The 27,928-nt window shown below is 40.7% G+C and overlaps 3 protein-coding genes and 1 pseudogene across 7 annotated transcripts in view; 3 read left to right on the plus strand and 1 right to left on the minus strand.

Annotated features, from left to right (window-relative positions):
* Positions 1 to 5,160: 5,160 nt before the first annotated feature.
* On the plus strand, positions 5,161 to 6,108 carry LOC132375441 (olfactory receptor 12D1). Its single transcript, XM_059940712.1, is given in 1 exon segment — positions 5,161 to 6,108. A coding segment is annotated over 1 exon segment (927 nt). The 5' UTR covers positions 5,161 to 5,181.
* Positions 6,109 to 9,997: 3,889 nt separating this feature from the next.
* LOC132374338 (olfactory receptor 7D2-like) lies at positions 9,998 to 13,573 on the plus strand (annotated as a pseudogene).
* Positions 13,574 to 16,703: 3,130 nt separating this feature from the next.
* Positions 16,704 to 27,928, minus strand: part of LOC132374501 (olfactory receptor 11A1) — a 32,626-nt gene continuing 21,401 nt past the window's right edge. For all 5 annotated transcript variants that reach the window (XM_059938213.1, XM_059938214.1, XM_059938216.1 and 2 more), the window contains one exon: positions 16,704 to 17,870. In XM_059938213.1, the coding sequence (XP_059794196.1) occupies positions 16,844 to 17,833 (990 nt within the window). In that variant the 5' untranslated portion in view covers positions 17,834 to 17,870 and the 3' untranslated portion in view covers positions 16,704 to 16,843. The remainder of the gene's footprint in view (positions 17,871 to 27,928) is intronic.
* LOC132374340 (olfactory receptor 11H7-like) lies at positions 25,201 to 25,776 on the plus strand. Its single transcript, XM_059937942.1, has one exon. It carries the CDS (start codon positions 25,201 to 25,203, stop codon positions 25,774 to 25,776), a length of 576 nt encoding a protein of 191 aa, XP_059793925.1.

A 27,928-nucleotide genomic window follows, 5' to 3' on the forward strand; every position in this document is an offset into this window, starting at 1 on the left:
AACAGTTTTTCAGTGGAGCCTTTAGAGTTTTCTATATACAAGATCACGTCATCTATAAATAGAGAAACTTAACTTCTTCCTTTCTGGTTAGGTTGCCTTTTATTTCTTTTACTTGCTTAATTCTTCTGGCTAGGACTTCCAGTACTATGTTGAGTAGAAGTGGTGAGAGTGGGCCCCCTTGTCCTGTCCTTGGTCTTGGGGGAAGAGCTTTCAAGTTTATCCTCGGTGTAGGCTGCATGTACCCTCCTGTTGTGGTTGGGCCATGATTGCTGTGGGTGCCCTGGAGGGCAAGGCTGGCCCTGGCCCAGCTGGCTCAGAGGTTTGACCACACCTACTGTGAATGTGCTAATGTGTGGGGCTGTTCCCTGGCATGAGTGGCTGCAAGTTGGGCTTACCATTTGCAGGCTTACTAGTGTGCGGGGCTAGCCTAACAGAGCAGGAACTGCTTTGGAGGGGTACCAGTGCCGGCTGAGGTGGCTCACTGTGGTGAAGGAGCATGAGAGCTTCTTTGGAGGGGCCAGCTGGGATGGGTGGATCGGGTGGGGTGCTTACTCAGAAGAATTCTGGAGCAGAGCACACGGTGTTAGTTAGATTGATGAACAGTGACAGAAATATTGCCTGACAGCACTGGGCCATTTAGGTGGAAAGAGTGAAAAACAGGAAATTCCTTGGCGTCCAGTGTTTAGGACTCCGGGCTTCCACTGCAGGGGGCACAGAGTTGATCACTGGTCAGGGAACGAAGACCCTGCAAGCCACGGGGCATGGCCAAAAAAAAAAAAAAAAGAGTGAAAAACATTGGTGCCCACCAGTACTCTGTCCCCAGAGAAAGTTCCACTGGATCTTTGTCCCTCTGGCTCATGCCTTAAAATTAATCAGTGAATCTCCTTCTTGTATGTCCTAGGAACTTTTCAAGCTGCTGCCTCTGTGCTGAAACCCAGAATGGGTGAGTTTGTGTGTGAGCCTTTCAAGGGTGGAGTCTTGGTTTCCCACAGTCCTCCAGCTCTCCTGGACATAAGATCCTTTGGTTTTCAAAGCTAGACATTATGGGGGTTTGTCTTCCCAGTGCCTTTCCCCTGGGCTGGGGAGCACGACATGGGGCTTGGACCCCTCGTTCATCATGGGGGACCTCTGAGGTTGTGGTATCCCTCCTAGTTGTCGGTTACCACACCAGGGTGTGGTTTCTGACAAGACCGCATCTCTGTGCCTCCTATACATCTCGATGTGGCCTTTTTTTTATATTCTTAGTTGTAGAAAATCTGTTCTGCTAGTCTTTAGGTTGTTTTCAGAGATAGCTGTTCTACATGTAATTGTAGTTTTGGTGTGTCCGTGGGAGGAGGTGAGCTCAGAATCTTCCTACTCCACCATCTTAACCTGGAACCAAGAATGGGTAATATTTTAAAACATTACAGTTGTCTCTAAAACTAGAGAGCCTCACGTTGAATCCTAGATTCACAATTTATTGCTATAAACTTGGAAATTTGCTTAAATCCTTGGAGCCTTGGTTATCTTGTGCTATATGATTTTAGTACCTCCTTCATTGGGCTTTTGTAGGAATTAAATAATCTGATACATGTAAAGAACTCAGAACAATAACTTACACACAATGAGCACACAATAGTGTTATCTTTGTATAATATTTGCAACATTAAATAACAAGGAACTCCTGCAAAGCAACAAAAATGAAAAATTAATAGAAAGATGGACAAAGGATATGGCACTGACAACAATTGTTAGTTGTACTACCTCACAACTACCTGTTGAGGTAGTACACGTGCCTGACTCACAATGGGCACTCAGTAAAAGTTAGGTCCATTCCCCTTTCCCGTTCATTATCTGCCGTGTATTATCAGAGAGGTAGGGTCACAGGTGCCTCTGTCATTTCCAGTGTTGTGGGGTGTGCAGGAGCTGCCATTTTGGGTGGGGGCCCAAGTCATGGGTGCCTCCACAGCTGGAGGGATGGGGTCACAGACCCCGCTGCTTCTGCCCGTTTACTTTGGCTCTGAGTGCCACTGTGGCTGGGAGGTCAGAGTCACGTGCACCACCTGCTACTACTGGGCTCTCTGGGGCTTTGTGATCAGCTGCTGTGGCCAGTGGGGTAGGGGAGTGCTGGGATTGTAAGCACCACCTCTGCTATTCCTCAGTTTGGCCTCCTTTATGTGTTCCATCCACCCTCCTTTAGATGTACAGATGTGTGGGATTCTCTGACATCCTGGTGTGTTGGGCAGAGGCACCTTTGTTGAGTTGTGGATGTTTTACTGGTTATAGATTGACGGGGAGAGATCAAAGGAGCACCTCACCCTGACATGTTGCTTTATGTGACTCCCATTCGTTAACTCTTGTTACCAATTTTCTTTTCACCATCTACACCAGAGTATTCTCCAAGATGATTTCCAAGATGAGAAAGTGAATATATACTTCTGTCCTAGGAAATGAAAGGACACTGAATAGCAACCAAAATCCTATTGCTGTCCATGGTTCTGAAACTCAGACAAAAACAGTAAAGAAAGAAAATAGGAAGAATGAAAAAAACCAAATAGGAATTCCCCAAGCCTACCTCATCATGTTGTATGTGTGAACATTCTGTTTCTTCTTACAGTTCTTTTCAGCACCCAGGAGACATTCTCCCTCAGGATTTTTTTTGTCTAGAGATATGTGACCCATAAAAAGGCAGGCAAATTTTCAGAAAGAGAGGAGAAGACTTTTGAAAACAAAGAGCTTATCCTGAAATCCCAATATGAACTATCCTTTCAAATATTTTTCTACTGTTTATAATCACTAAGAGTGTCAACCTTAAAAGCCTTCTTACCTATGAATCTGAACACTCAATCAGGTAAGAGAATAAAATAGAAGACAGGCTGGGAAGTTGACCATAGTTTCTGTTAGTGAGTGATCTGTCTGCTTGCTAGTATTAAAATTAAATACCCAGTATTTAAAGTTGATTTCCTGTCTTATGATAGACTCTTTATTGTGTCTGTGGATTATGAAAGCACTTTACTTCCACAGTTGTATTGTCACGTCACATTCCTCATTCAGCATGCTTGTTTCTCTAGATATTCTTCAGATTGAATCTTTAATGGCTAGATACTGACACCACAGTGAAAGAAATCATTTAGTACAGAGGAATCTAACTGCTAATTTTCTTTAAAAGTTAGGAAAAGTTGTGTGTGTTTTGTTTTGTTTTGCTTATCCCCAAATGAATTTTTATAATATTGTTCTGTGGGTCAGAAAACCAAAATGATATTTGGCATATCATTTTTACTTTAAACCATGGTGATAAAATCATTTAAATACACAAAATATACATGGCTATCAAAAAAAAAAAGCTACTCTGAGTTGCTTGAAACAGCCCTTTATGGATGTGTAGTAGAGATTAGATAATTTTCTCAAATTTTCTTTCAGGTATAAAGTCTAGAATCCCTCAAAGTGTTTCCCAGTTCATTCTCTTTTTTACTCTAGTCACATCAGATCATTTTTTCTTCTGCCCTCAGTGATTTCTCAAAACTGAACTATTTCCCTGTTATAGGACACTCTCCAATATCTGCATGTCTATTCAAATTTCCTTACCGTTCTTATTTTTCTCTCAGTGCCTCTCACATTTATAAGTTTCCCACACACCCTTGTTTTTTCCCTCCTAATATGCAAGAGCCAATTCATTGCATCTGTAAATAAAAAGAACAATAAAAATAACAAAGAGGAAGCTATTTCATTAGTTGTGTCTGCTTTTGTCAGGGTACCTGAAGAAAAATAAAAGCCATGTACTTTGCAAATAATGGAGGAAAAGAGATTCAAAAGGTTTCCTGCCTTTCAGTAAATAGTGCAAATATCAAACTTCATTATAACTAACTTACTTACAATTCCTCAAGAGTTTTAGCAGTCACTGAAGAAAAGACTATTATTTCAATCCTGTGAATGAAATGAAAGTTAATGCATTCCTTTAGTAGAAAACAAGAATTTTATTTGATAGAAAAGTCAAAAGAGAAAACACAATTTTCAAATGAGAGAAAATGGAAATTTGTGACCATTTTGGAGAGAGCTGATATAAAGCAGACAGACTTGTGGTGTCATAAAAGATAACCTGATGGCCAGTGACACATTGTTGGAACTAGAAGTAAAGAAGGTGAATTTCACTTGGGGTCGAATATTTCTTAATATTTGAAGAGCAAGTTTATGGAGGCAAAATAAATTAAAAAAAACACTTCAGAAAACAGATCATAAGAAAAGACAAGATTTTAAGGGGGTTGAAGCCATACATATTTCAAAGAGAGGACAGTATAAGGTTAAATAAGGAAGTGGTGAGCTCATCTGAGAAAGAATTTTTCTTATCCAGGGATTTGGCAATTTGGGAAATGAAAAAGAGTCCCAGGGCAACTAGAGAGTAGAAGCACAATAACATTTGTCATCAAAGTAGTATTTTAAGGATCCTGTTTTGAGAAAATATAAGGCTCAGATCATAGGAAAAAACTAAGCTCATCATCACATATAGCAGTAATAAAATTTCAAATATATCTCTGGGTAATATCTGATTAATGTGGTCTTATTTCTTACCCCAGTAAGGCTTTATGACATTTCCAAGGGTGGGGGTCAGAAAGGGATCAGTATAAGAACACCACTAGCTCCATTAACAGTCTAAGATGAGGAAAAGCTATTACTATTATTTTAAAGAGCATTTTGGTTTAAAAAAAAAAACTTTATTGTTGTAATGAGTTTATCCCTGTCTATTTTTCTAAAGTTAAAATCCTTAAGATGGCTTGTTAGGTCTAGAGATAGCAGTGTGGTGGACTACTTAAAAAGTTGCCTCCTGTTAGAGTTAACTTAGAAAGATGAAAGGAATGTTTTACCAGAATGTAGAAGTTCACAGCCAGAGAACATAGGAGGCTGCAATGTCTTCTAAATTACTGGGAGAAAGAAAAACATTAATGACTAATCTGGTAAAGAAAAAAGTGATTGACTTATGGTCCATAAGAGACAGGTAGCCTTAATATTTTAACTTTCTAATGGCCTAAATACAGCACCACCTCTGAGATTGGGATTGTAGAGAACAGCAGCTCTATTCCTTAAAACATTTTTTTTTTCTTCTTTTTCCTTAAAACATTTTTGTCTCGGCAAGAAATCCTGGGCTGGAAGGACTGGTTCTCATTAAAGATAGTGTTCCACATATTATTTTGTCTTTTTTTTAAAGTGATGCTGAACCAAACTTCAATCACTGAATTTCTTCTCCTGTGAATGATAGACATCCAGGAACTGCAGCCTTTTCTCTTTGTTGTTTTTCTTACAATTTACTTCGTCAGTGTGGTTGGGAATGGAGCCATCCTGATGATTGTCATCTCTGATCCAAGACTCCATTCTCCTATGTATTTCTTTCTGGGAAACCTGTCATGTCTAGATATCTGCTACTCCATGGTGACACTGCCAAAGATGCTGGAGAACTTCCTCTCTACACACAAAGCAATTTCTTTCTTGGGATGCATAATCCAGCTTCAATTCTTCCACTTCCTGGGCAGCACAGAGGCCATGTTGTTGCCCATGATGGCCTTTGACCGCTTTGTGGCTATCTGCAAACCACTTCGTTACACTCTTATCATGAATCATCAGGTCTGTACCCAGATGGTTATCACTATCTGGATCATTGGTTTTTTCCATGCCCTGCTGCACTCAATAATGACCTCTCGCTTAAACCTCTGTGGATCCAATTATATCCATCATTTCTTCTGTGATGTTAAGCCATTGCTGAAGTTGGCCTGTGGGAACATTGAGCTCAACCAGTGGCTGCTCAGTACTGTCACAGGGACCGTTGCCATGGGCCCATTCTTTCTAACACTTCTCTCCTATTTCTACATTATTTTCTATCTTTTCTTCAAGACGCATTCTTGCAGCATGTTTCATAAAGCACTGTCCACTTGTGCCTCCCACTTCATGGTAGTTGTTCTTTTCTATGCTCCTGTTGTTTTCACTTATATTCATCCTGCCTCAGGTAGCTCCATGGACCAGGACTGGATCATTGCCATTATGTACAGTGTGGTCACTCCTGTACTAAATCCACTGATCTATACTTTGAGGAACAAGGCAGTAAAGGGGGCCTTGAGGAGGGTGATCAGAAGGAGGCTCTGACCTGAAGAAATCTAGAGAACTCTTCTGAGGCATAACTAAAAAGGCAATGAGAAAGTTGAGATGTGAAATTATACTGCGTCTCAAATTGTTCACTATTTGTAAAACAGAGGGAACAGTATAAAGGAAAAATAAATGGGAAAGTCCAGTCTAGATGTGTTAAACAATGCATTCTTAGGTAATATAAGGGAAACTTGAACAAATAGGACACTCTCCATGGAATCTTAATGTTGAATTTGTTTGGGGGATATCAGTTGATGAAACTGATTTGTTATGTATTCTTTTGTGTTCTTGAAAAATCAGATATACAAATTTGCCTCAATTACCTATACATTGTGTAGTTGGATAGTATTTAGGCCTTTATCTGTGTGTTCCCTGTAAGTTAACATATTATAATGTGAACAATAAAATTATTATGCTGTTATATATTAAGGATTTGAATTTAGGGCCATGGTTACTCAACTGGAAAAGTAAATGTTAACTCACATATGAGTTAAAGAAAATTTTTAAGTAGTATGTCATGATTTCTTTTTCTCCAAGCAGGGAAGCAAGTAAGTAATTAAAACAAGTAATGAAGGGCTTCCCTGGTGGCACAGCGGTTGAGAATCTGCCTGCCAATGCAGGGGACACGGGTTCGAGCCCTGGGCTGGGAAGATCCCACATGCTGCGGAGCAACTAGGCCTGTGAGCCACAATTACTGAGCCTGCGCGTCTGGAGCTTGTGCTCCGCAACAAGAGAGGCCACGACAGTGAGAGGCCCGCGCACCGTGATGAAGAGTGGCCCTTGCTTGCCGCAACTAGAGAAAGCCCTCGCACAGAAACGAACACCCAACACAGCCAAAAATAAATATAAATAAATAAAAAATTAAAAAAAAAACAAGTAATGATTTGAGTACTAATGAACAGAGATAAAGTCACCAGTGTTTTATCTAAAGAGTTTTGTGAACTCTGACTCCTAAGAGGTTTTATAAGTCAATAAAATCTTTGGACAAACTGTCAAAGGTTACTGTAAAATATTGCTAGAAGTGGAGGCAGCTTGAAAAAAGTCTCAGGAATACCTTTCCAGCTCATCAGTAGGTTATTTTCCCCTCAATGTTTGGTCATGGAAAAGTGAGTTTCAAAACTCTTCCTTTTTATTTATTTTGTTTTATGATTTCTATACTTATTTTCACAGATTGCAATGTGGTATAATATGAAGAATTTATCAAAATTTTGTCTTGTTTTCCTTACCTGTCGCCAAACTTATACTAAGTGAAAGCTATTAAATATTAATTGCTAAAGTATTTTTGGAGCTAATAGACAAGAATTACTATTTTCCTCACTTTCTAAGTTCCTAGAAGTGCTGCTGGACCTAAAACAACAGTGGGTGCCAGCATTTACAACTATTTAGAGATACAGAATTCCCCAGCATTCCAGTGGTTAGGACTCCGCACTTTCACTGCCGAGGGCCCAGGTTCAATCCTTGGTTGGTGAACTAAGATCCTATAAGCCGGGCAGTGCAGCCAATAAATAAATAAATAAATAAACTAGAGATACAGACAGATAAAACTATAAAAGGATATTTTGAGCTCATGGATGGACTGTTCAAATTTTTTACATTCCCTTTTGCAAACCCAAAGAATTTGGCTCTAACCTTACTCACATGCTTCTTCTATCTTCCAACTCTACCTTCTTTGGTCCCTCAATTCCAGTTTTGTTTAGAAAAGAATGTGTGTGTGGAGAAGGCATCTTCTACCCTGAACTATCTCAGACCAGAATTTCTGTTGATCAGAATTTTTTATATAATCCAACCTACATGGAGGCTGTAAACTATAGAGGATCCCATGGGCTTTGGTTACCTATTGCTGCATAACACACCATCACCCAAACACAGAAGGTTAAACACTTATTTAATTAAACTGCATTATTCTGTGGTTCAGAAATTGGGAAGAACACAACAGGGAAGCGTTGACTCTGTTTAATAATGTTTCAGGTCTCAACTGAGATGACTTTATCAATAGAGGTATGAAAATAATTTGATAAACTTCAATATATTTTTATGACTAAAGTTCTCTGAACAATAAAAGTAAAAGGACACATATAAAATGTTGTGGCTGTATGTCAGTCTCTTCAAGCTATTCTTACTTAAGGAGACAGGGCAGTGACTAGAAAGAAGTTGTGAGTTTTAAGAAATCTTTCTTTTTTATTTAAAGTCATTATTTACTTTGTTTATTTATTTATTTTTGGCTGTGTTGGGTCTTTGTTTCTGTGCTAGGGCTTTCTCTAGTTGTGGCAAGCGGGGGCCACTCTTCATCGCGGTGCGCGGGCCTCTCACTATCGCGGCCTCTCTTGTTGCGGAGCACAGGCTCCAGACGCGCAGACTCAGTAATTGTGGCTCACGGGCCTAGTTGCTCCGTGGCATGTGGGATCTTCCCAGACCAGGGCTCGAACCCGTGTCCCCTGCATTGGCAGGCAGATTCTCAACCACTGCACCACCAGGGAAGCCCAAGAAATCTTTCTAATTTTACTTCCAAATCAATGTTAGGCTTCTGCTTAGTTGTTGATTTTATTTTTTTTAATAAATTTATTTATTTTTATTTTTGGCTGTGTTGGGTTTTCGTTGTTGCATGAGGGCTTTCTCTAGTTGTGGCCAGCGGGGGCTACTCTTTGTTGTGGTGCCCAGGCTCATTGCGGTGGCTTCTCTTGTTGCAGCACGTGGGCTCAGCTGCTGTGGCTCACAGGCTTAGTTGCTCCGCGGCATGTGGGATCTACCTGGACCAGGGCTCAAACCCATGTCCTCTGCATTAGTGGGCGGATTCTTAACCACTGCACCACAAGGGAAGCCCCTTAGTTGTTGATTTTATTCCTCAACTCTAGCTATAGGAAATTTTCTCAATGGAAAATTCCTCCAGGATTTTCACCAACGAGTAACTCTGGGAACTGAGTCTCCAAGGCCAAAAAGATTTCTTCTGCAGCCAAACTCTTTCTGGTCCGAAGAGAGATGAAGATTGATAATGCTCATCTCCTAAACTGCATTATCTTTACCTGGTCTCATCAATGTATTCCAAGGCCCTGGATTCTTTTGTTCTGTTCCATCTACCCACCAATAACATTGGATAGAATGGATATTTCTAAGGTCATCACTTATGGAGTATAGATTAAGGAACCCAGAGATAAATATTGAAAATGTCATTTGGCAAATGGAGAAATGAGATCAGTTTTAAGTGGACTATAGAGAGTTCAAGTTCCGCACTTGGTGGACTATATAATCTTGAAAGTCTATTTGATTTGTGAATCTGTTTCCAAAGCCGTATGCCAGCTGTAAGAAAATATCTCAAATGGTAAAACTGCTACTGTAGAAATGTCTAGTTGGAGGTTAAATATACAAGTCTAAAGTTAAGAAAATAAGTTGAAATTGAAGGTATAATTTAAGAGTTATCTGTTTATAGATATATATAAGGCACAGAACTGGAAGGTAGAGAAGAGGAGAGGTACAATAATGAATAATAAGGAGGAAGAGCAGTAACCAGCCAAGGAGACTGAACAGGAGTCTGCACTGGAAACCCAGGAGAGTATGGTGGGTATCCTGAAAGCAAGATTTTTTTAAAAGTGTTTGAGGTAAGAAAAGAAGGATCAACTGTGTTAAGTCTTATTGAGAGGTCAAGTAACTTAAGGACTGAGAATTGAACTTAGACCTTGACAAGAGGGAATTCAGTGGAATGAAAAGAGCAAAAGCTTGATTGAAGTGGGTTCAAGAGAGGAGTCAAGGCAAAAGTCAAGGTTCGATCCCTGGTCGGGGAACTAAAATCCGCCATGCCACGTGGTATGGCCAAAAAAAAAAAAAAAAGAGCTAGAAAGTCACCAATAGATCTGAGCTTAGAAGGATGAGCAAGAGCTGACTGAGAGCGAAGAGAATGAACGTGGTGCATATAAGGGAATGCAGTGCAGCCAGTGTTTCTGGGGAGCAGATGATGAGTGGACTGTGGTGCAAGATGAAGCTGGTGAGACACCTTGAGGTCAAAACCAGAGGAGCTGGGACTTCTCTGGTGGCACAGTTGTTAAGAATCCACCTGCCAATGCAGGGTACACGGGTTTGAGCCCTGGTCCGGGAAGATCCCACATGCTGCGGAGCAAGTAAGCCCGTATGCCACAACTACTGAGCCTGCGCTCTAGAGCCCGCGAGCCACAATTACTGAGCCTGCAAGCCACAACTACTAAAGCCCGCGTGCCTAGAGCCAGGGCTCCACAAAAAGAAAAGCGACCACAATGAGAAGACCGCACACCGCAACAAAGAGCAGCCCCGCTCGCTGCAACTAGAGAAAGCCCGCACGCAGCAACGAAGACCCAACACAGCCATAAATAAATAAATAAATAAAAATTTAAAAACAAACAAAAAACAAATGAGCTTTGTAAGACATGGCAGGGTATTTTTCATAATAACGATGGTTTTCTAGACACCCATTTTTAAAAAAATTTTATTGAAGTATAGTTGATTTACAATGTGTTAATTTCTGCTGTACAGCATAATGACTCAGTTTTGCATATATTCTTTTTCCTATTCTTTTCATTATGGTTTATCACAGGATATTGAATAAGTTCCCTGTGCTATACAGTAGGATTTTTCTCTTTATCCATCCTATATATAATAGTTTGCTTTGCTAATCCTAAACTCTCAGTACTTCCCTCCCCCATCCCCTCTCCCTTCTCCTCCCTTTCCCCCTCCTCCTTGGCAACTGAAAGTCTCTTCTTTTTTTTTTTTTTTTTTTCAGGATCATAGTTCCCTAACCAGGGATTGAACCCAGGCCACAGCAGTGAAAGCACCGAGCCCTAACTAATGGACCACCAGGGAACTCCCACAAGTTTGTTCTCTATCTCTGTGAGTCTGTTTCTGTTTCATAGATGTATTCACTTGTGTTATATTTTTAGATTCCGCATATAAGTGATATCGTATGGTATTTGTCTTTATCTTTCTGACTTACTTCACTTAGTATGATAATCTCTAGGTCCATCCATGTTGCTACAAATAGCATCATTTCATTTTTTAATGGCTGAGTAATATTCCATTGTATATACATATACCACATCTTCTTTATCCATTCATCTGTTGATGGACATTTAGGTTGTTTCTATGTCTTGGCTATTGTAAATAGTGCTGCTATGAACATATGGGTGCATGTATCTTTTCAAATCATAGTTTTGTCTGAGTATATGCCCAGAAGTGGAATTGCTAGATCATATGGCAACTCTATTTTTAGTTTATTGAGGAACCTCCGTACTGTTTTCCATAGTGGCTGCACCAATTTACATTCTCACCAGCAATGTAGGAGGGTTGCCTTTTCTCCACACCCTCTCCAGCATTTATTGTTTACAGTTTTTTTTTGATGATGGTCATTCTGACCAGTGTGAGGTGATACCTCACTGTAGTTTTGATTTGCATTTCTCTAATAATTAGTGTTGCTGAGCATTTTTTCATGTGCTTTTTGGCCATCTCTATGTCTTCTTTGGAGAAATGTCTATTTAGATCTTCTGCCTATTTTTCCATTGGGTTATTTGTTTTTTGGATTTTGAGCTGCATGAGATGTTTGTATATACTCAAAATGGATTAAAAACCTAAATGTAAGGTCAGATACTATAAAACTCTTAGAGGAAAACATAGGCAGAACACTCTCTGACATAAATCACAGCAAGATCTTTTTTGATCCACCTCCTAGAGAAATGAAAATAAAAACAAACAAACAAAAAAACAAATGGGATCTAATTAAACTTAAAAGCTTTTGCACAACAAAGAAAACCACAAACAAAACAAAAAGACAACACTCAGAATGGGAGAAAATATTTGCAAATGAAACAACCGTCAAGGGATTACTCTCTAAAATATGGAGACCCATTTTTAAACAAAGAAGTGACATGATGAGATTTTCTTTTTTTGAAAAGATAATGCTGACTACAGTATGGAGAATGTATTGGATGGGGCAAGATCCATGTTAAAACAGTTAGGAGGATAACCGTTCTCCAGTCAATCAACAATACCCTGAACTAGAATAGTGACTGTGTAGGTGGGTAGGAGCATATACTGGACTCCTGGTATATGCCAAGCACTAAGCTAAGTACTGAGATGCAGCCTCTGCTTTGAAAGACTGGTAGTCTTATGAAGAAAACAGATTCACAAACAAGTAGTTAAACCATCAATCATACAAAGTTTAATTAAGAAAACTCCTTTACACTTTAATAACTCCAGGAAGTCTCTGTTGTTTCTCATTCTCTTACCTTTATGCCTCCTTACTTTGACCATCTTTTATGAGGTCCAACTCTTGTCCTCATTGCTATTTTAGTTTTTTATCCATTCCTCATATTGGTGTCATATGGAAAACCCATTGCCAATAGACAGGATCCAAGGTTCTATCTACCTGTAGCTAACAGTGAGTGAATCCTCCTCATGCTGACTCTTTTCTTGTAGCACATCAAGATGGCAGAATGATGTGGCAAGAACTCTGACTTTGTCCTCTCAGGGCTGTCCAGTGACCCAGACAAACAACAGCTCCTCTTTGGTCTCTTCCTGGCCCTCTACTTGCTGAGTCTCTTAGGCAACTTGCTACTTCTGCTGACTATTGGTGCTGACATCCACCTCCACACCCCCATGTACTTCTTCCTTAGCCAGCTCTCCCTGGTGGACCTCTGCTTCACTACCAAAACAGCCCCCAAAATGCTGGAGGCTTTGTGGACCAGCAATGGATTGATCTCTTTTTCTGAGTGGGTGGCCCAATTATATATCTTTCCACTTTTTGCTGATATGGACAGCCTGCTTTTGACTGCCATGGCTATTGACCACTATGCTGCCATCTGCCATCCTCTACACTATCCACTCCTAATGACTCCTTGCAGATGTGGACTGTTGGTGGGTGTGTCATGGAGACTGGACCACTCAGACTCTTTCATCCAAAGCTTGTTGCTAACCTGACTGTCATTCTATACTAATCTAGAGATTCCCCACTTTTTTTGTGATTTCAGCCCACTCTTACGGCTTTCCTGCTCTGATACCCACCTCAATGAGGAACTACTGATGGTTCTGACGGGACTTTTAGGAATCAGCCCTCTCCTCTGCATCATAAGTTCTTATGCCCATATTTTCCTTGCTGTAGCTAGGGTCCCATCAGCACAGGGTAAAAAGAAAGCCCTGGCCACATGCAGCTCGCACCTCTCCATGTTCATTCTCTTCTACAGCACAGTCTTTGCCACCTACCGGAAGTCCCAACTTCTCACATCTCTGGGGAGCTGGTTGCTGCTGTCATGTATACCCTGGTAACTCCGACTCTCAACCCCTTTATTTATAGTCTGAGAAATAAGGATGTGAAGAGTTCACTGAAAAGGGTTCTGGGTATGGAGAGTTCTTGGGATTAGGGATAACCCCCATAAACAAGCATTTGGGAAAAATCTCTCTCCACTTCACCACCACATTTACAAAGTGCACCAATTAACATCAAGATTTTCACAGAGCATTACATAATCTACTGGAAAGAAAACTCCTGAAATAGAAATCAGGAGAACTAGGTTCAAGGTCTCTCCTTGCCCTCCATGTATAGGGGCCAGTTTTGAATTTCACCTGGGGAATTCCCAAGGTTGTGAATCAACACATGGGCAATCCCACTGACCTAAGAAAGCAGAAATCAGAATTTGGGAAACCTGGGGCACCTGAAGCAACTGAAAGTTGTAGGATAGGCATAAGAGAAGAGAGATCTGTGCAGAGGACACCCCAAAATTACATTTGGGGGCAGATGTTGTAGCTATGACTGATTTCCAGGTTGTACATGTGAATGGAAAGACCCTTTGAGAAAGATGCTTCTACAGAATTGAAATAAAATAAACACTAGAAGAAGAGCAGGGCTTGGGGAAGAGCAGTACCAGGAAAGTGTGCTGTTCTGGCCCTGCTAAACGGGGGACAGCCTGTTAACACCTCATTAATATCCTTGTTATCAACCTACCACTCTTAAAGTCTAAGCGTTAAGAGTAAAAACCACATCTTTGAGTAAGGTCTACTCTAGACCTGGCCAAACACAGGCTAAAGCCAAAGCCCTGACTGTGCCCACCAGGAAGAGAGAATTTGGAAGCTGAGTCATGTCACACAAGAGAGTGACACCTTGGGCTTTCCACAAATCCATGCTACCAAAGCATAAAACCAAGCCTACTCAAGTTCAAGATGATCCTCCGTGACTTGAAATGTCTGCTAGAACAAAAACTAATCTTCTGAAGAAGAAGATGACAGAATCCAGAGTTTCCACAGTGATCTGTATTCAGACAAGTAATTATTAGTCATACAAATACATGGGAAAATCTTATCAATATTCAAAAGAAAAGGAAGTCAATAAAAACTGAACTTGATGTGGCCCAGATGTAGGAATCCACAAAGATTGTACAACAGCTACAAATAAATTCAAAACATGAAAACAAAATATGTTCAAAGAATTAAATCACTTGAGCATTAATTATCAACTTTTATCAATGGAAGCTAAAAATATTAGGTGAAAGACTGATGGAGAACTGAATAATACATGGATCAGATGGATGCCACTTATGGTCAAACAAAAGTGGTGGCAGTGATGGGTGGCATCACTAAAAATGGGACAACCAAACATTATGTGCCTCATGATATAATGCAGTAGAAATTGCAGCAACTTTGTGTTATTCTGCTAAAAAGCTAACCAAGATCCAATTAAGCTTCTATCTCAATATCAGTTTTGTAGTGTAAGTGCCTGATAATTACCTTTTTTAATTGTGATGCAAGTGCCTGACATTAAGCTTTTGATTGCCAGGGCATCTATTTCAAACACATTCATCTCAAATAAAGATATAGTCAACTACACAACCAGATAAAGAGCCAGGCCACCCCACCCATGAAGTTCCCCTTTTAGAAAACTCTGGGTGACCTCAGTTAACTGACTGCTTGAGTGACTCTGCTTTTCCCTCCTTACTCTTTAATTCCTGGTCTTGCGTTTTATATTCACCAATAAATAGTGAACCCACGCAACCCTAGGCACCCCACCCTCGATCCCAATAAAGGCAGAGCCCCAGGTCCATGCTCTCTCTCTCTCTCTCTACCTAAGATCTCTTTGTGTGGCCCCAGGTATGCTATGTAACCTCCAGGACCTATGGGTAATAAACCTTGTTTTTTCAAAGTTCCCTGATGGTTGTTGCTGAGGTGCATCCTGCAATCATAACAAGAATCACAATGGTCATCCCAGCCCCAGCACTGGCTCTGGTCAGGGAAATAAATGTTGGTGGGGGCAGGTGAATGCCCAGGCATTCCTAGCTGATGGCACAACTACACCATCAATAGGCTGAGACCAACACAAAACAAGTTTATATAAAATACAAGATATAGGAGTATATGCCAAACAAAACCATAGGTCAGCAGAAAGTCTAATTTAGAATATGGAACATTCTAGAGATAACCAGATTTCTCCAGTAGGTTGAAGGTAAGAAAAAAAGAGGGGAGGACTGCTGTGAAATAAGGGACTAAGAAACATAACAATATACATTGTGTGAATCTTGTTTACATCCTAATTTTAAGAATTTAAAGATAATTGGAGAAATTTGAACATGGTCTGTGTATTAGATGACATTGAGGAAATGTATATTAAGTATCATAATGTCAGGGTCAGCATGTTTTTTTCTTTAAATGCCTTTATCAATCAGAGAGCATATTGAATACAGTTGACCCTTGAACAACACTGAAGTGAGGGGCAACAACCCACTGAGAAGTTGAAGATTCACCTATAACTTAGAGTTGGTTCTCCGTATACATGGTTCCTCTGTATGTATGAGGTTCCCTATCCCTGGATTCAACCAACCACAAATCCTGCGCTGCTGTAGTATTTACTACTGAAAAAAATCTGCGTATTAAGTGGACCTGTGCAGTTCAAACCCATGCTGTTCAAGGATCAATTGTACTTGCACGTAGAACAATTACTTACATGACTCACACAACACAATACTTACACAACATCTGGAATTTGCTCTAAAATTTTTCAGAAAAAAAAGGAGCTACAGGCAGTTGAAATAGGATTGGCAAATGTTGATATTGAAGCTAGATGATGGCTGTATGGGGTTCATTATAATGTTCTATATACTTTTGTGTATATTTGAAATTTTCTACAATAAAACAGTTAAACAATTACAATGCATTCAGCTTTAAATATCTTTAATATGCATGTCTTTAAACCTGGCAATTCAACACCTAGGAATTTACTGTAGGAAAATCTAGATGTTAACTATATTTGCATGGTGAAATAATTGAATACAACTAAAAATTTGCACAATAGAAGATTATTTAAACAAATCATGTTTAGCTATATTAAAAAGCTCAGAAGAATAAATAAGTACGTATTTGTCAAAATAAAAAGAGGTTCAAGACATAGTAGTCAATGGAAAACTAGATTACAAACTTCCATGGTTCAACTTGTTTTATACATATACACCCAAGTAGCCAAGATTTCTAGATTTGCTTTGTGTTGCTATTTTTATACATCTATTTCCTATGGTAAATATTCATAGATTATTTAGTAAAGAAATAATAAAATATTAAAGTAAAATTTTTAAGTTAGCACTTCAAAATTATTGCCCTACAATACTCATCTTTAGCGTGAGTATGATAACTATAAAACTTTTCACAGAGAGAAATGTCAGAACAGAACAAAGTTATTTCTACCCAGCCAACCCCAGAAGACATCCCAAAGTCCAAATAAAATCTTTACCACAATCCTCCTTCAATCAATTGTTTCAGTTTGCTTAACACAGAGAAGCCTCTGTAGTGCCTGATGAACCTCCTTATTCCTCAGGGTATAAATCACAGGATTGAAGAGAGGGGTGACCACAGTGTAGAGCAGGGCAAAGACCTCGGAGAGGAGCTGGGAGTGGACAGCAGAGGGTGCAATGTACAAGACCATGAGGGTGCCATGGAATGCGGACACTACAGCTAGGTGGGAGGAGAAAGTGGAGAAAGCCTTTCGCCTGCTGGCCCCAGCAGGAACTCTCAGCACAGCCACCACGACCCAGGCATAAGATGTCAGAATCCGTCCAAAGGGAACAGTGAGGCAGATCACAGAGAGAATGAATGTTGTCATCTGGGCTACACTGGGATCTGAGCAGGCCAGGCTCATCAAAGGCATGAAGTCACAGTAAAAGTGGTCAATGTGGTTGGGGCCACAGAATCTCAGTTGGGCCATCAGGACTACAACCAATCCATCTGCCATAAAGCCGGAGAGCCACGCTATGACCACCAGCCCCAAATACCATCTGGGCCCCATCAGGAGTGGGTAGCAGATTGCCAGGTAGTGATCATATGCCATGACAGCCAGGAGGAAGCATTCAGCCGTGGCCAGAGAACCAAAGATAAAGAACTGGAGCAAGCAACCAGCCACAGAGATGGCTGCCTCCTGCAAGAAGTCCTTCAACATTTTTGGCACTGCTGTGGAAATACAGAGGATCTCCAGGAAAGACAGATCAGCCAGGAAGAAATACATGGGTGTGTGGAGCCTCTGAGAGCTAACCATCACCACAATGATTAACATGTTCACTAGGATGATAGAGGCATAGCTGAGAGAGAACACAATAAAGAAAAGGAGATGCAGTTCAGCTATGACATAGAAACCAAGAAGGACAAATTCAGTAACTGTTTGGTTTCCTATGGAGACAATTTCCATGAGGATCATCCACGTTTCTGCTCGGCAGTAATTAAGGGAGAAATTTTCATGCATCTTTGTATCTTCTACACCAAGCCTGAGATAAGTAGAGCTAAAATGAAAAAGGCAAAAGTGAGTCTCCAAAACAAGAGTTGTTTATACAAGTCCTCATCTGTCCCCCTTTTTAGTTGCTTTTACTCCTTTTCCAACTCCTATCCTTCCCTGCATTCCTTGATTGTACGTTCTTCAAGACTCAAGAGAATTTATCCAGACTCACAATTTCCAGTCTTCAGAGCCCTTTAACCTATTAGTCCAACCTAACATTTTTATGATATAATAAATCCACCTTCCCAATCTCTAACCAGTCATAGAGCCTTCTGCATGTGCAATAGTGTAACGCCCTACAAATGCCTGCTTTCCATGTCCTATCATCAACTTGAAATCAGCATGATCAAAAAACAAACTATTGTATCTTCCCTGACCACAACCAGCTCCACTGTGAGTGGTTTGAAAATTCTGCCTGATACCCAAGCTTGTTATATTGTAGTCATCTTTATCTTAATACTCTCTCTCATTCCTCAAGCACTTTATCTGTTGTTGCTTGGAAAATTCTTATCTATTCCCTCTTCACTATTCCACCATTAGTCTCACAACCTCTTTATGACTATCTTAGCACAATTATAGACTTAAAGTCTCTAGATTACCCTCTCCCTTATCAAAATAATCTTCTTTATATTCTAGTTTCATACAAGATTTTATAGTAAAAATGTGATAAATAATAATGTTGAGGAAAGTGTAGTCGTGGTAGTAGAGAGAGGCCAAACCCAGACAAGGAGCTGGGGGGTGTGAGAATCAAGGTCAGAGAGGTTCCCTGAGGAAGTAGTTGTAGGTTAAGTTTTGAAGAACAAGTAAGAGTTGACCAGGCAAAGGATAGGAAAGTGAGCGTAGCATTCCAGGCAGAAGAGGCAAAATTGAAAGCAAAGATGTGTAATTGAGTGAAGAGCTAAAAATGGTTCTGAGTACCTGCAAGGAAGATCTCCTATGCTATCCAAAGGGATGTGTGTGTGTTTTTATTAAAAACAATGAGAATACATCAAATGATTGGAAGTCGAGGGGAAAGGTACAGGAAAAAATGCAGGGGTGTGTGTGTGTGTGTGTGTGAGAGAGAGAGAGAGAGAGAGGGGTGTCTCAGAATGTGCTAGCAGAGTTTGTGAAAATAGGGTTGTCATCTCCACAATGAGACTGCTCTTGGGAGTGTTTTAAAAGTTCACTCATGTGAAAACTATTTTCAAGTCATAACTATTTCCAAGTCCTGTATTTCAGACCACCACATTCCCCACTCTATTTTTCAATGGGTTGGGGAAGTGGGGTGAAAGAGGAAGATAAAGAGAAGGTAGTAGGATGTGAGGATTATAGAGAAATGGGAAAGGTTCAGTGGAAGACGCTGCAGCACAGGGATTCCAGAGGAAGACTGTGGGATTTCTTTAAATTGCTTTTCAGAAAGAGACTTTTTGACTCTCTGGGTTAAACGAAGTGTGTTACTGATCAGAAGAGAAAACTCCATAAAGACCAGTTCTTTAGCTTTTTTTTTTTAAAGGATCTGTGAACTAAGCTGTGAACAATTATACAAAAATAGGAAACTCACTTGAAATAGCACTTCTAAAAAAAAAAAAACTGTAAGCAGAATATGTGCCAAGGTTTTCTGAAGAGTTCAGAATATTGAAATTTCCCACCTTCAACTCCTCCCTTCTTGAGCTCAATGTGAAATCATGTAGGACATTGATTAGAAATGTCACACGTGTCACCCTCCACTCGCCAGAGCCATTCTCTCCTCCTCTCTCCATCTCCTTTCTTAGCTCCCAGATTCCTTTGGCTTTTCACTGGAGGTCCTTCCCTTTATTGCAAAGGAGGGCTGACAATTGCGAAGAGGGGAGGGGCCCCTGAGAACCAATTGCCCATTTACTGGAGAGCAGCCTTAAATGAAAAAGAAATATCAGCCCCCTGAAATACTTGTCCTTTTCCAGAGGAGGTTCCTGAACTGTTGACTTCACCAAAAGTAGAGCAGAAACCAATAGTCATGGGAACCCACCTTTCCATCTCCATAGGGGCTAACGCTCTCCACCAAGCATCCCATCCCCCAATTTCCAGTCTCTTTCCCAGAACTCATCACAAAATTCTCCTAAGTTTTCTGCAGCATCCCTAAACCACCACCCCCAATAGTGGTCCTCCCAGAAGACTGCTCTCAACCCTTCTGCCCCACCCTCCAGCTTTCAGACCCTTTCACCATCCCAGAAAACTATTTCAATTGAGACAGCGCTTATTAGGAGTGTTTTATATGGATTATCAAAGACTTTAAGGGAAAGAAAGCTGGCATGTTGTTACAAACATTTGGCTAAGTCTTCATAAATGAATCAAAAAGAATGGCTGCTGTTTTACAAAACACAGAGGAGGATGCCAAGTATGAGCAAAGACACTGAGGCAGGAAACAACCTAGGGTTTCAGGGCAAAATAAGGAAATCTGCCTAAAATGGCCCCCAACCATTAGATTCTCTAAATGTTGTGTGTATCAGTGATTGATGATATATGTATATAGTTTACTAAGGAGTCTCAACGTATGGATTGTAAATGTGCAACAGTTTTATTTCTATGGTTACTTCTACAAACTGTGCTCTGTTTACTCCCTCCCTTTCCACTGGGTTGCCAACTGCCTAATGACCCTGAATCAAATTCCCTAATTTGTCAGTCATGTTTAGCTTTAAAAATGTTCTCTGGGGTTTCCCTGGTGGCGCAGTGGTTGAGAATCTGCCTGCCAATGCAGGGCACACGGGTTCGAGCCCTGGTCTGGGAGGATCCCACATGCCGCGGAGCGACTAGGCCCGTGAGCCACAGTTGCTGAGCCTATGCGTCTGGAGCCCACAACAAGAGAGGCCGCGATAGTGAGAGGCCCGCGCACCGCGATGACGAGTGGCCCCCTCTTGCCACAACCAGAGAAAGCCCTCGCACAGAAACGAAGACCCAACACAGCCATAAATAAATAAATAAATAAATAATTTTAAAAAAATTATGAATACCAACTCTTAAAAAAAAAATGTTCTCTGGCTATTAAGACTGTTTACTTTTCCTTTCCTTCTATTAAGGCATAATTTTGCACACAAAGATCTGCTTATTTTTGTTTCAATCACATTTTCATATCAATACTCCTTTTTTAATAACTCCAGCCAACAGCCAGTCCTAGATTTGCTCTATTAGCTTAGAGTAAAAGGGAGAGAGCCTGGTCTTCCCCCATGACCCCCACTCTTCCCTGCCTCTACTTTTTCTGGTAGGGGAGATAAGGAAGGAGAGGAACAGTATGCTGGGAAGGTTGCATCCTCTTCTTGGTTGGAACTTCTGCTCTAGCTCTTTGTGTGATTAATTTAAACAGGGGTGAGCAGCTCCCCTAAGCCTTGGCCACCCACTCAGCTTCAGCTTGAAAGTTGAATCCCAACTAGTGGCCACATACTAAATTCTTGATGCCCAAAACTCTTTGCCCAGTGATCCAGTATGGCCCCTAAATCATCTGCCCTCTGTGACCCTGACTCTGGAGCCTGTACCTACAGGAGGATTCATCTTTGTACTGCTGGGAAATCAGTAATTCAAGGAAGCAGAGTCTGTCTCTTCTCTGCCTGGAGGCCTCACCACCTCATCACCTCTCCCAAGGCTCCTTCCCTAACTCGGTTAGCGTCTGCTGGCCAGTGAGCATCCAGCTGGGAAATCAGAAGTCAGTCTCCCTTTCTCTGCAGGTATCTCTTTTCCTTCCGGGAATAAGACTACTGGAAGGTCAGAGATGGGACTAGACTCTCTGTCCAAACAAGCCCTGCTTTCCCCACGAAAATAACCCACCCCTTCCTCCCAGCTTTCACCTTAAACACGGCTCTAGAGAAGTCCTCACAGTTTTCATTTCATGCCTTCATGCATTTGCAAACACCCTGTTCTTTGATACCTAAAAACTCCTTTGTATCCATCAAGACTCACATTGAATTTTACTTCCTCCTTGAAACATTTCTCTGCTTCTCAAAAGTCAAATCCTTCATCCTCGGTGGTTCCTTAAAGCCCTTTGACTATCCCATGTTTATGACACTTACCGAAATGCTTCATGATACATCTGTTTATATCTGTCTTTCTACTATTAGACTTGAGCTCCTTGAAATCAGGAGCTCTGTGTTATCCATATGTAAGTAAAAACTGGGTTAGAGGTAGAGCTCTTTCTTCTGACCTAAATCTCTCAGCAATCCTTATTGGGAGATAGCAGACTCTCTCAGAAAGTTTGAATTTAGAGTGAGTTCTGGGGAAATAGGAAAAATCTCACTAGTAAACTTAAAACTACACTTTCATAGACAGGTGGTGTGGAACAGATTTTGCAGCATCTGCAAAAGAATGCCAAGGAAAGGAATTGGAACTTGATATAGTGTGTCGTGGGAGTCATCGTGCCTTAAGCAGAAGAATGATGGAATTAAAGTTTTGTCCAAGAAAATCCATCTGGCAGGGAATTTGGAGACAAAGAAACTGGATAACAATTAGAAAGCAACTTTGATGGTGTATCTATTAATTCCTCCACTTAACATTTAGTTTTTACTGCTCTGTCTTCCAGGCTGTATCCTAAGCTTTGAGAATACAACCGTCAATAACATAGAGCTCCTGATTTCAAGGAGCTCAAGTCTAATATTAGAAAGATAGATATAAACAGATATATCGTGAAGCACTTTGGTAAGTGTCACAAATATGGACAAGTCAAAGTGCTTTAAGGAAGCACCTTAAACAGCCAGGATAAAGGATTTGGCAGTTGAGAAGCAGAGCAAGGTTTCACACAGGGGGTCAAATTCAACATGAGTTTTGATGGATAAAAAGGAGTTTTAGATAGCAAAGAATGGGGTGTTTGCAAATGCATGGAGGTATGAAATAGAAACTGTGAAGAGTTCCCTAGAGCCATGTTACCAGAGCTTAATGAGGGGGTGATACATGAGACTGAAAGGGTAGGTGGAGTCCAGATTGCAAAAAATCTTACGTGCTCTACTGAGGAGCTTAGACCTGGTCATCCAGGCAGCCTCGTTTATAGAAACACCGGCAGCCTCAAAACCACAAAGACCTGGATTTGAGTCTTGCTTCCACCTCTTACTAAACACTTTGACTCTCAATTCTTCATCTGTGTCTTGAAAATAATATCTGCTTTGCAGAATTTTGGTGAAGATTAGGTAATACGTATGGAATGTATATTAAGTATACTTAAAATATAACTAATGTGAAGTTCCAGAAATCCCAATAAATTTCAACTATTATTTTTCAGTAATAAAAAATCAATAGAGAATTTTAAGCATAGAAATAGCATGCAAAAAATAAGAAGACTGATTGCTGAGTATAAATGTAACTAATTAGTTTCAGGGAGCTGTTGCATCAGTCAAGGTGAATGATGATCAGGATTTATTTTAAATGTGGCAATAAGAGCAGAAAAGAGGGATCTAGGGGCTTCCCTGGTGGCGCAGTGGTTAAGAATTCGCCTGCCACTGCAGGGCACACGGGTTCGAGCCCTGGTCCAGGAAGATCCCACATGCCGCGGAGCAACTAAGCCCGTGCACCACAGCTACTGAGCCTGCGCTCTAGAGCCCGTGAGCCACAACTACTGAGCCCATGTGCCACAACTACTGAAGCCCGCACGCCGAGAGCCCGTGCTCCACAACAAGAGAAGCCACCGCAATGAGAAGCCCGCATACGCAAGGAAGAGTAGCCCCCGCTCACCACAACTAAAGAAAAGCCCGCACACAGCAACTAAGACCCAACGCAGCCAAAGATTAAATAAATAAATAAATAAATTTTTAAAAAAAGAAAGAAAAAGAAAAGAGGGACCTAACTGAGAAAAGTTTCTGGGATAAAAATCGGCAGAATATTTCGAAAGATTGACATGGGGGCAGGGAAAGAGAGAGGGGGAGAAGGGAGTCACTGAACATTAGTCCATATTTCTAGCATGAGGAACCTCATGGGTGGTAGCATCATGAACAAAGGAAGTGGTACTAAGATCCTGAACCAGGATGGCAGCAAAAGAATGGAAAGTAAAGGATGAACAGTTAAGAAGTTTCTTTTTATGGTTTCAAGTGTGCATTTTGTGCATGTGTGTGCGTGCATACGTGTGTGTAAACACATGAATGAAAATAAAATAGTCCATAAGTTAACACTCCAATATAAATAATGTTTATCACACTGAATGAAAGTATTCAGATGATTCTTAATTTCTTCTAGTTTTTCTCAACTAACAATATTTCTGACATGAAAATAAATATTTTAATAGCAAAATAAAACATCTTTTATGATATTAAAAGTGTATTTATTATAAAGTGTTTTATGACACAAAAATTTACATTTAAAAAGTCACTGGTAATCTGACGTCTTGGGAATATGTACCAGATCATATTGACTATTAGATTTTGCAGCATACCTTTACATTTTGTCATTTTTCTTCAAAGGAAGAAGCCTGCAAAATTTGGAAAATATGTAAAGCTCACATCTCAATAATGTCAATGCTATCACCTTCATCCATCCCAATGTTAACTTTAACTATGCAAACCTGACTGTCCTATGAGCCTTGCTTTTGTGATCAGTTTGGGTTTAAGCACATATCAATAACAGTTGTTGCCTTCCAAGGATCCTAACCCATCTCAAAATCCCCACCTGGGAATCCAAGCCTGCATTCACTTTTCACGTTAAACTATATTCCTCTCCTTACCCTCCACTGAGCAAGATCTCTCCTACTCTGCCTTTGATACTCAGAATCAAGGAGTCTCCATGAAGTGCCTCTATCCAGTCTTGTGCTGGAATCTCTACAAAGGGAAACATAGTCACTACTCCCCAGCTTCTGAGATGTGATGGCATAAGACAGAGCTACTGTCCAGAACAGACAGAACAGTATGATTCCACATCTTTTGCAAGCCTGAAGGTTAAAGAATCTTAGGGTCAGAGAGCAAGGGTACACACTAACCAATTCTTGGAAATATTAAGTTAAATAATATGAAATTGCTGGTTTGAGGTCCAAAAAAGTTGATATCTGCAGTAATATGTGATTTAACCTACACCTGAGGACGAGGTCACTACATGTTCACTCTAGTTAGAGCCACTGAAGCTGAATCCTCTCCTCTAATCAATCTAAAAAGAATTCCTGTGAAATGGGGCATTTTAGGACCTATTTCAATGAGGAGAAAGAGAGAGAGTCTTGAATATTCAGTAATCCTACTTTTAAAAAAGTAGAGTACTCTCTGCTTTGGAGAAGCTGAGAGGCAACCAAAGAGTGAATTAAAAGGAATACTGGGAGTGTGTGCAAGTCCAGATGGTTGAATAAAGCTGGAGAGGAAACCACATAATAGAGGACATCTCAAGATCTTCATATGTCTTCTCCTTGCCCAGTTGACCCACCAGGCTGAATGGAGAGAGCCAGCTGCACCTTGGTCACTCAATTTGTCTTTGTGAGATTTTCCAACTCTCCGCGTCTCCAGCTGCTCTTTTTCTCCCTCTTCCTCCTCATCTACCTCTTATCCCTTGTGGGCAATGCACTCATTGTGCTCATTGTAACCCTGGATGGGCGCCTCCACACTCCCATGGACTTCTTTATCTGCAATCTCTCCTTAGTAGAGCTCTGGTACACCACGGTCACTGTGCCCAAAATGCTGGCCAATTTTCTAAGTTCCCAAGGTGTCATCTCGGTTCCCAGCTGCATCACCCAGTACTACTCCTTCTCTTTGCCTGCCACAGAGCTCTTCTTTCTCACCACCATGGCCTATGACTGCTATGCTGCCATCTGCCGACCACTCCACTACCCACTCCTGCTCAGCCCTCAAACTTGTGGTACCCTGGCTAGCATCTGCTGGTTTGTGGGATTCCTCTGCCCCATGTTCCCCTCATTCCTCCTTACACAAATCTCCTTCTGCACCCCCAACCAGATCAACCACTTCTTCTGTGATGCCATTCCAATTTTCCCCCTTTCCTTCGCAGACACATAAGCCGAACAAGCAGTGGGCTATGCTTTTAGCACTGCCATTATCCTAGGGCCCCTGGTCTTTACCATGGCTTCCTATGTCCAAATCCTGGCCACGGTTCTAACCATGGCCTCAGATGCTGCCTGGCGCAAGACCTTTTCCACATGCACAGCCCATCTTTCTGTGGTCACAATCTACTTCGGCATTCTCACATTCATGTATGTCCACCCAGCAGTAAAGTATGAGTCAAATATCAACAAGATTGTGGCTATCTTCTACTCAGTCATCACCCGCCCCCTTCTCAATCCTCTCATCTATACACTCCATAACAAGGATGTCAAGGAAGCTCTGAAGGTGTTGGTGTCCCAGATGCAAAAGGTCTGCTACCCAAGGAGGGAGACAAAGTGATAGAGCCACATGAGAAGCCAGAGAAACCAAAGCTGGTGCAATATCCAGCAGAAAACAATTCCTAATCATTGACTTTTACTTGTGCAATGTAGCTTTTCTATTTATTAAGTTTATATATTTGCTTTCGGGGAGTTATCTGTGGCATATTTTAAGTGAAAGAGGTGCTCCTCCTGCCACCCATTATGTCCATTTGCTGCCCATTCTTTCCATTGTTCAGCATCTCCAGAGGAGTGAATAATCTCATGTTAACATAAGTGCAGGGAAATTGCACAGGCTTTGTAGTCCATGCATCTGTGTTGGAAATCCAGCTCCCCCACTTGCTATCACCAGTTAAGTAAGCCAGTGAGACTTCTGAACAGGTAACCAAAGAACATAAAATCCTTTTTAGTTCTCTCAGAGGGAAGTTCTGATTTTCAGTGGACCTAATAACATGTAAAGCAGTGAACAAGTGCTGGTTTATTTGATTACATTGGTCTGTAGTTTTCTTCCTTGTGGTGCTGTTATGAGCTGAATTGTGTGCCTCCACCTCCCCCTTCCCCAGAAAAATTCATATGTTGAAGCCCTAAGGCCCAGTGCCTCAGAATGTGACTGTATTTGGAGAGAGGGTCTTTAAAGAGATAATTAAGGTTAAATGAGGCCATTGGAATGGAGCCTAATCCAATATGACTAGTATCCGTTTAAGAAGAGGTGATTAGCCATACACAAAAATAAACTCAAAATGGATTAGAGACCTAAATGTAAGACCGGACACTATAAAACTCTTAGAGAAAAACATAGGAAGAACACTCTTTGATATAAATCATAGCAAGATCTTTTTTGATCCACCTCCTAGAGTAATGGAAATAAAAACAAAAATAAACAAATGGGACCTAATGAAACTTAAAAGCTTTTGCAAAGCAAAGGAAACTACAAACAAGACAAAAAGACAACCCTCAGAATGGGAGAAAATATTTGCAAACAAATCAATGGACAAAGGATTAATCTCCAAAATATATAAACAGCTCATGCAGCTCAATATTAAAAAAACAAACAACCCAATCAAAAAATGGGCCAAAGACCTAAATAGACATTTCTCCAAAGAAGACATACAGATGGCCAAGAAGCACATGAAAAGATGCTCAACATCACTAATTATTAGAGAAATGCAAATCAAAACTACAATGAGGTATCACCTCACACCAGTTAGAATGGGCATCATCAGAAAATCTACAAACAACAAATGCTGGAGAGGGTGTGGAGAAAAGGGAACCCTCTTGCAGTGTTGGTGGGAATGTAAATTGATACAGCCACTATGGAGAACAGTATGAAGGTTCCTTAAAAAACTAAAAATAGAATTACCATATGACCCAGCAATCTCACTACTGGACATATACCCAGAGAAAACTGTAATTCAAAAAGACACATGCACCCCTATGTTCATTGTAGCACTATTTACAATAGCCAGATCATGGAAGCAACCTAAATGCCCATCGACAGACAAATGGTTAAAGAAGATGTGGTACATATATACAATGGAATATTACTCAGCCATAAAAAGGAAAAAAATTGGGTCATTTGTAGAGTTGTGGATGGATCTAGAGACTGTCGTACAGAGTGAAGTAAGTCAGAAAAAGAAAAACAAATATCGTATATTAACGCATATATGTGGAACCTAGAAAAATTGTACAGATGAACCGGTTTGCAGGGCAGAAATAGAGACACAGATGTAGAGAACAAACATATGGACACCAAGGGGGGAAGGTGGCGGGGGGTGGGGGGGTGGGGTGAT

The sequence above is a fragment of the Balaenoptera ricei genome, chromosome 11 (genome assembly GCF_028023285.1).
Source record: "Balaenoptera ricei isolate mBalRic1 chromosome 11, mBalRic1.hap2, whole genome shotgun sequence".
NCBI classification, from domain to species: domain Eukaryota; kingdom Metazoa; phylum Chordata; class Mammalia; order Artiodactyla; family Balaenopteridae; genus Balaenoptera; species Balaenoptera ricei.

Excerpts from the sequence above, each read along its gene's own strand:
- LOC132374340 (XM_059937942.1), top strand. The coding sequence starts at position 25,201 with ATGGAGAGAGCCAGCTGCACCTTGGTCACTCAATTTGTCTTTGTGAGA.